The sequence below is a fragment of the Prunus avium genome, chromosome 1 (assembly GCF_965620075.1).
Source record: "Prunus avium chromosome 1, drPruAviu1.hap1.1, whole genome shotgun sequence".
NCBI lineage: Eukaryota > Viridiplantae > Streptophyta > Magnoliopsida > Rosales > Rosaceae > Prunus > Prunus avium.
The window spans coordinates 18,024,181-18,033,041 of NC_142284.1; the positions used below are offsets into that span (position 1 = coordinate 18,024,181).

The window sequence follows — 8,861 nt, forward strand, 5'->3', positions numbered from 1 at the left end:
TTGATTTCATCTTTGTGGATATTCCTCTCCACACTTTCTGCAGCTTTGAAATCAAGCACCTTTGATGATGAATTGTTAGTCACACAACCTTGACTACCCTTCCTTGCCCAACTTCTCTTGAGCACACTTGCAGCTACATTATGTTGGACTGGCTCCTTGACATTAAGACTTGTTGCTTGCTCTTCCTTGGTACAAATCTCTGCACCACCCAAGAGCTTGTATGTGTTGTTTGGTTGAATCTCTCCCCTCATAACCACCACAGAACCTTGTGTGACCATGAGCTTCCCTCCTTTGGCCTTGTAAGAGCAACCTTCTCTATCCAAAGAACCAAGAGAGACTAGATTCGTTCTTAGTGCAGGTACAAACCTCACCTCACTAAGACTCCAAACTTCACCACCTTGCAACTTGATCTTCACAGTCCCTATGCCCAAAACTTCACATGTAGTTTTGTCTCCCAACATAATCTTGCATGCATCCTTATCCTCATACGTGTCAAACATCAACTTATTTGTACACATGATATGAGCACCCGGAATCTAAAATCCAACTTGAAGAAGAATTCTTACACGAAGAACTTGCCATGACTTCTGTTGTGTAGATACAGCTGCACCAAAATGGATTCAGTTGCATCCTCAACTTGTGATACTCGCAAGTGCACGAGCCGTTTGGTAGTATAGCGTATGTAAGTGCGAGGTCGATCCCACGAGGATTGGTGATTGAATGATCCAATTCATTTCTCCTACACAAAACAGAAATGAAAAAGAAAGGAAATAAATAAAACAAGGAAGAAAGAAAATAACTAACTCAAGTAGATAAGTTCCCAAGTTCAATTAGATTAACGGATTGATTCTAGCTAATGTATGATTAAGCCATGGTGTTTGGTCATAACCTTGTGTTCCTAATTCCCTAATTTGATCATTTGTTGTCTAACCTAAAATTAAGCATTAGGAACCCATTAAGCATAGAAGAACAATTTAAACAACCAAGCATGTATCTAATCCCTGTTGTCGAATGTCCATACATACTCTTCCTATTCATAGTTCAATTCGAATTAAAGCATGGTGTCTACTCTTAATTCAAACCAAGATAGCTAACATGCAAGCCTAAATGGTGATCAATCATTCAAACTAGCACATTAACTTATAAGCATAATGAATAAGAACAAAAATCATAATTGAAACTTGGAAACTAATCAAACTTGAAACTAAAGAAAAGAATTTACATAACAATGAAAATTAAGTAGAACTTGGAAAAACTTAAGGAGAATTTCAGCACAAAGATCTCATTATAACAATTGAAAACTAGAAAATGAAACTAAGAGAATTTGAGGGAGAGAAGGGAAGGGAGCTCTAGAGAAGTGTTTGAGAGCTCCCCCCCTTGGGGTGTGTTTACAAGCTTGGGAAACCTCACTATATATAGGCCTAAGGAAGCTGAAAATCTGAATTAAGTATGGCTAATGCATACAACACTTGTTTTATAAAATCTGAAATGGTTGATGCACTTCACTAATGCATACAACACTTCCATTATAAAATCTGAAATGGTTGATGCACTTCACTAATAAATCTCACCAGCAGCCCTAGCTCATCTTCATGTCACCATGACCAAGCTTCCAACCAGAAATAATAGCTCATCCTGAGGTCAGCATGACCAGCAACTTCAAGGGCTTACGAATTGGGCTTCCCTTAAGCAAATTAAGACTTTAAGCACTCAAACCTGAAGTTCAGAATGTCCTCTTTCCAGCCATATATCATTTGGGCCAATCCAAGGTCGGAGGAGGAAGTTAAGGCCAAAACAAATTGCTAACTCATTTTGCGCGCTGATAAAATCCATCCTGAGCATGGCTCTGTGTTTGCTAGGTAACAGACTCCATATTTATCCAATGGGGCTGAATTTTGGATATGTTATATTACACACCCATTGGAACAACTTTCATGAAGAATGTGGCCTCATCCGAGCTATGTAGGTTGCTGAAAAAAAGCTTGCAATATGACCTACGAAACTGGGCTGGCAGGGGACTGTAGCCAAAATTGAGTTTGTCTTTAAGCTCTTCATCCATTCATCCAAATTAGGCCCTAACATGCATGGATTGCATCATTTACTATCCAAAGCCCTCATTATTACCTAAAGCTCAATGAACTGAAAGATAAACACAAAAAGGATTAAAAGCACAAGTTTAACTAAAAAACATAACCAAATCATAAGCTAGAAGGGTACAAAATGATATGTAAATATGCACCGATCAACTTCCCCGTTACTTTCCTCCGTAACCGCCAAGAGTTCATCACATGTGTCCTCATCACACACGTGGGCTGAACTTCCAGCTTTCTTCATCTTGTTCAGCTTCTCCTTCCATACCGGACAATCTCGTCTCCAATGATCCATAGATCCACACTCGAAGCACCCTTCATTGTCCTTGGACTTAGTATTCCTTTTGCTGCCCTTGCCTTCTTGCTTGCTTGAACGACTCCTTGCGAACAAACCAGCATCTTGAGAGTTCTCCTCCGAACGTTGAGACATCTTGTGATGCGTCATCACATCTTGCACCACCTCCTCAAAATTCAAAGTACTCTTCCCGAACATAAGTGTAGTTCGGAAATGCTTATAAGACGGAGGCAAGGATGTTAGAAACATGAGTGCCTTATCCTCCGTATTATACAACACATCCATTCTTTGCAAGTCAGCAACACATCTATTGAAGCTGCTCAAATGCTCCATTAGATTTCCTTCCTCCGCCATCCGAAGATTTAGGAGTTCCTCCTTGAGAAAGAGCTTGTTGGACAGCGACTTCCCTGCAAACATCTCTTCGAGCTTCTCCCATGTTTGCTGCGCTGTGTCCTTCATCACGTTGATGAGCACCTCATCGGAGATGAAGTTCTCGATGGCTCCTCTAGCCAACTCATCTAGCACACCCCACTCCGCATCTGTCATGGTAACCGGCTTCTTCTCTTTGCCTCCCAAGACAACACTGAGATTTTGTTGTGTAAGGGCTGACTTCATCCTCCTTTGCCAAAGTGTGAAGTTCTCCTTCCCTGTGAAAGGCTTCAACTCCACCTTCATGCTGACAGATTGTGGTAGCCTCTGATGCATAGAGTTACTTCCACCTTCAGCTTCCTTGTCACTTGCCATCTGCAACACACTAGCAGTTGCTGCTCCAACACAGCTCTGATACCACTTGTTGTGAAAATGGACAAACACTTTCACCCTCCCCTAATGATCTTGTTGTTGATGGACTTTGTGACACACACAATGATGGATGAATCACACACACACACACTTGAGACAACAACCAAGCACAAAGTGACACAAGAATTTATAGAGGTTCAGCAATTGCCTACATCCTCTTGGTGATCCCCTTGAGAAATTCACTTCATGAAAGAATAAGTTACAACTTTGGTTTTACACAGAAAACCCCCTTTGAGCTCTATTCTCTCCCCAAGCTCTCTTTTCTCTCACACCCCTTGCTCAACACTTTGATGCACTTGTGAACACTCTCACAACCTTGGTGTTTCCCTCCTTGGTGTCTAGACTCTCAAGACCCCAACTCAGCTCTAAACTTGAACTGATTGCTCTCTCTCACGTTCTCCCTTGGTGAGTTAACCTCCTTTGAACACAATAGCTCCCAGCTACTTGACCACCTTGAGATTAACCACACCTAACTTCAACTTGCTTTCTCATCTTATAATATCTTGCTTCAAACCCCATTACCTACACAGACCAATGGACATAAGATAAGGCACCATCTTGTCTTCCACGTTCCTTCCTTTAGTCTCCCACTTAGACTAAAGATTAGATCATGCAAGTAAACAACTCCCACTTCAGCCACCTTCCACTAAACCAGAAAATGGAGAGTGAATCCTTCAAAGCAAGACAACCAATTGGAAATGAGTGCTCTCCCAACTATCCAGCAGGTAGTCCACCTTCTTTTACCTCAGAAGTGACCCACTAAGCCTCTGAAATCTTGTGGAAAGCGATAGCCCTTGAAAACATAGTTGAAAACACGTAGGAAAACGTCACAGCACGACTGGGACGACCGGTCGCTTTTGTACAGAAGCTTCAGACTTCGAATCTGTGCCAGGGCGACCGGTCGCAAATGTCTAGCGACCGGTCGCTCTTCGACTTCGTTCCAGACTTCGTTTCTGTGTTAAAACGACCGGTCGCTTCCTCCTTCACTTGCAACCTTAAATGTGAGCCATTTCACAACAAAATCATCTCCTTCATACTCTTCATCAGCACCATGATCCTCACTGTCATCCTCATTTGCTTCAGCCAAGTTAACTTGCTGAGGATTGGGACAATTGTTGGATTTGTGGCCCGGTTTGTCGCAACGATAACAGTGATCTCCATAAGTTTTTGCATAAGGTTTCAGTCTCTGGAAACGACCCTTATCCCCAGTATGGCTATTGTCTTCTGCTGCTCCCTTTGTGCCTTGCATTTGTTAGTATTATTATTCCCAGAAACTTGTACAACTTCTTTACCTTTGTATTTTGCAGGGACAGGTGAATCGGCAGATTTCTTCTGAAAATTGCCATAACTCAATCGTCTCTCGTTCTCTATAAGCTCCACCCTAAGGGCCATGTTATTGGCCTCTTGCACGGTCCAGAAAGTCTGCAGCCCAATTCGATCTTGGATGGAAGGTTTAAGCCTATTCATGTACCTTGCCACTTGTTAACTATCGGTTTCATCTAGGCTATTACATTCTGCGAGGCGCAGGAATTCAGATGTATACTCTGCCACCGTCATATGGCCTTGGATGCAATTGTGATAAAGGCAGTACAAATATTGCTCAAAGTCGGCCAGGAGGAATCTATCCATCATTAATTGCTTCATTCATCGCCAAGTCTGCACAGGAGATTTGCATTGCCTTTGGCGCGTCTTTTGTAATTGATCCCACCATACTGCAGCACTTCCTTTGAGATGAAAAGCTGTTAGCTTCACCATCCTTCGCCTCGGGGACTCCCATAAGTTCAAAGAACCTCTCTACTTCAACAAGCCAATCCAAGAAATCTTCAACTTGTAAATGCCCATTGAAATATAGAATTTCAATCTTCATGCGATAGTCTTCTTGGCGTTGGTTATTAGGTTGACCAATCTTGTAACCATTTCTTAACAAATATATATCATATTCAAAAGAAAAGAATTTTTTCATGGTGAAGAGACTTCTAAGATTTTTACCTTGTTGCTTCATAGATTGTCACAACTGATCCCACCAAAAAGAGACATCGTCCTCTAAACAGGACGCAGCAATTTTCACCCTCTTCTCTTCTGCGATCGCTATTGAATCAAATATGTCCTCTACGTATGCAACCCATTGGAGAAAGCCTTAGATGCAGTCAATCCCCATGAAGTATGGAACAACTGCAACATCAAATTCTCTCAGAGTGATTTGTTCCCTGTCTCCATGGGTCCTATCTTCTTCGTTTGGACGAGCTACTGGAGGCACCTCGAGTCATGCAAAACCAGGCAGCAATCATTGTCGCCTGCTGTCATTGCAACATCCCGATGATAACCAATCAGCTAGTAGCAGTTGAGTTGAACCGGCTAGGTGGTCCTCGCCGAGGAGCCCATAAAAATAAAAGGTAAAAAAAAAAAAAAAAATTCGGCTTACCTTGGTGTGCACGGAAACTCCTCTCCTTGACGCGCAATTCTCTCCTCCAAAATCCTTCTTTTCATCGCAAATCAAAAAATTGAGAATAAGAAGAATTGCAAGATGATGGGTTATGAAGAGGATCCTTGTATTTTTAATGGTAGGGCATCCTTGGTCAAGAAGGAATCTCAAAAAGCCTATTCCAATTTGGAGCCCAACTCCAAGAAGAATTGAAAAGCCTCCTTCAGTCAGGAGCCTAACTCTCAAAAGGAGCCCAGCAACAATTGGGAGTTGGAAAGCCCAACAAGAATTATGCATCTCCTACATGCACTAGTCGTGCCAAGCAGAAGCTAGGGAATTTGTGAAAATATGAATTTTGGCAACCAATCACAAGGTGACACGTGGATAGTGGAATATTCTTTAGGTCTAATAATTGTGCTAATTAAATCCGATTTAATTAGCTAATTATCTTTGATTTACGATAAGAATATCTCCCCAAATTAAGGATCCAATTTCCAGAAAATCTCCTTGATATTATCTTGTCATTTAAGGAAAAGAATAATTCCCTTCCATATGAGAATTATTCTCTGCAAACCCTAGCTGAAAAGGAGACTCTATAAATACATGGTAACACTCCACACATGAGGTAATCCTTTTCTAACCCGAAAAACCCTAGAGAATCACTCTCACTCTTTCTCCCTCACGCCACTCTCTCTCCTCTCCCTCATGGCTCCGACCACACTACCTCACACATGGCTCTGACCGCCATGCTTTCCCCGTGAGAGAAAACTCTGTCCTTTCAGTATTTGATGCATCTTTCGAGACCCCTTTTACTTACTTAGACATTTGTGGGAACATGAATTTTGGCAACCAATTACAAGGTGATACGTGGATAGTGGAATACCTTTAGGTCTAATAATTGTGCTAATTAAATCCGATTTAATTAGCCAATTATCTTTGATTTACGATAAGAATATCTCCCCAAATTAAGGATCCAATTTCCAGCAAATCTCCTTGATATTATCTTGTCATTTAAGGAAAAGAATAATTCCCTTCCATATGGGAATTATTCTCTGCAAACCCTAGCCGACAAAGAGACTCTATAAATAGATGGCGACACTCCACACATGAGGTAATACTTTTCTAACCCAAAAACCCCTAGAGAAGCACTCTCTCTCTCTCTCTCTCTCCCTCACGCCACTATCTGTCCTCTCCCTCACGGCTCCGGCCACACACCCTCACACACGGCTCTGACCGCCCGACTCTCCCAGTGAGAGAAAACTCCATCCTTTTAGTATTTGCTGCATCTTCCGAGACCCCTTTTACTGACTTAGGTATCGGAGGGCCTTTGGCCCACACCCCCCGGGTGTGCTCCTTTGACCAAATCTATGTTGCACAGATTGAGAAAGAAGAGGTTGGAGTTCGAAGAAAGGGATCATCCGAGAATATTCTCCCGTAAGATTATTTGCACAAACAAGATGCCCACTTGCCAGGAAGAAATGGGAGGGGGGCCCAACATTTTAGTGTCCATGCACTTGTTTCTTTAGCATTGCAGGGAAAAGATTTGAGCATTCGATCTAAAACCAATTCGTAATAAATATACAGAATCAAGATATTTAAAGTTTGTAACATAAGGTTTAGAATTTGCATCTATTGACCAAAAGAACAAAAAAAAAAAAAAAAGGTTTACCATTTTTCGATGTGAGATTCTTTTTTGCCATGGAGAAAACCTTTTGTCCGTCCATTGTACCACATAAATTGCCCGACTACACTCAAAACATCAAGAGCCTCTCTTTATTTTGGTGTCATCAGGCTCCACACCACACTAATATCCCAACAGTCTACACCAAAGAACTCCTTTTCATGACCAACACAACATGTCACTTCTTTGGTTCCTCTTGGTGATGAATGGGATATCTTTAGACCAAAAGTGGAAAAAAGCCCATTTAGGGAAATTTCAATTAAAACATACCTTGGGTTATTCGAATTTAGAAAACTAAGGGGGGTGTATTCAATTAAGATTTTAAAAGAGTTAAATGGAGTTATAAAGTTTATAGAGTTTAATATATTTCAATTGATTTCTATAAACTCCACATAGAGTTTGATTGAATTCCTAGATTGATTTTAATGGTGTTTGTTAGAGTTTTATCATAGATTTTAAGAGAGTTGATTAGAGTTCTAAAATGTTTTTTTTTTCTTTTTTTCTTTTTTTTGGGTTGTTTATCGTTTTTCTAGATTTTCAAAAGAGAAAAGTATCTTTACAAAAACATTTTGTAAAGAACGTCCAAACCATATACATCCAAAGAAAAAAAGGGGCATCTATTTTGTTCAAATGTGCAACCAAATAAGGATTTATGTCTGCATGTTTATGAAAAATACACAAAAGTAAAAACATAAAAGTAATTTCATGACTAAAAAAATGATAAGTAAACTATAATTCTAAATGCATAAAAATGAATAAGTATATGCTTCATTGCTCATCTTTGACTCCCGTCATTCATAGCATCTCTCCACATATCTGAAGATATCCCAACCCTCCATTGGTTAGCATTCTCGCGTTGTTGTTCTTGGGTTTGAAAAACTTGGTCATAATTATTTCCCTCATTTTCTGGTAACAATGACGATGTTGAATGCTCGTCTTCTTCAATAGGAAATTCATCAAAACGACACTCCTTACGGAGAAAATTGTGCAACCCTACACAAGCTAAAACTAAATTTGCTTGTGTCATATATGGAAATGGAGGGGCAGACTTAAAAATTGTGAATCGTGATTTAAATATATCGAATATTCTCTCAATTACATTTCTTAAGGAAGCATGTCTAAGCTTGAACAACTCAGCTGCATGTTCAAGATCACGACCTTGACCGGCCAAATCCTGAACACGACTATGAAATTGATGATAAGTTTTTTGGCATCCAAGTTTTGCATTAAGAACAAGAAGTATCTTGCTTTCTACTATTTGCTTGCTTAGCAAACCATTAGAATCGCGCCATCCACGGCGGGCAGCATCAACCATTGGTTCTAACAGCATATTGCTCTCTTTCGAGGTCCATGGGTTATAAGGTTTTTTCCTTTTCCTTGTTGTGAATCTCCCATTTATAATGTTACTAGATACTACATGCAATCTTTAATTAGTTTAGAAGAAAAAAAATATATCTATGAAGATAATTTTTTTGCCTTTTGTTTTGGCATGGACTAGATATATATAGATATTGTACATTGATAAAGAAGGAAAACACAGAACCAAAAAAAAAAGGATGACTATAGATCGAT

The 8,861-nt window shown here is 40.2% G+C and overlaps 1 protein-coding gene across 1 annotated transcript; it reads right to left on the bottom strand.

Moving 5' to 3' along the window:
* Positions 1-8,064: 8,064 nt before the first annotated feature.
* LOC148297476 (uncharacterized) lies at positions 8,065-8,604 on the bottom strand. Its single transcript, XM_088247187.1, has one exon. It carries the CDS (start codon positions 8,602-8,604, stop codon positions 8,065-8,067), a length of 540 nt encoding a protein of 179 aa, XP_088103313.1.
* Positions 8,605-8,861: the final 257 nt, after the last annotated feature.

Coding starts and splice junctions, on each gene's coding strand:
- LOC148297476 (XM_088247187.1), bottom strand. CDS start 8,604: ATGGTTGATGCTGCCCGCCGTGGATGGCGCGATTCTAATGGTTTGCTA.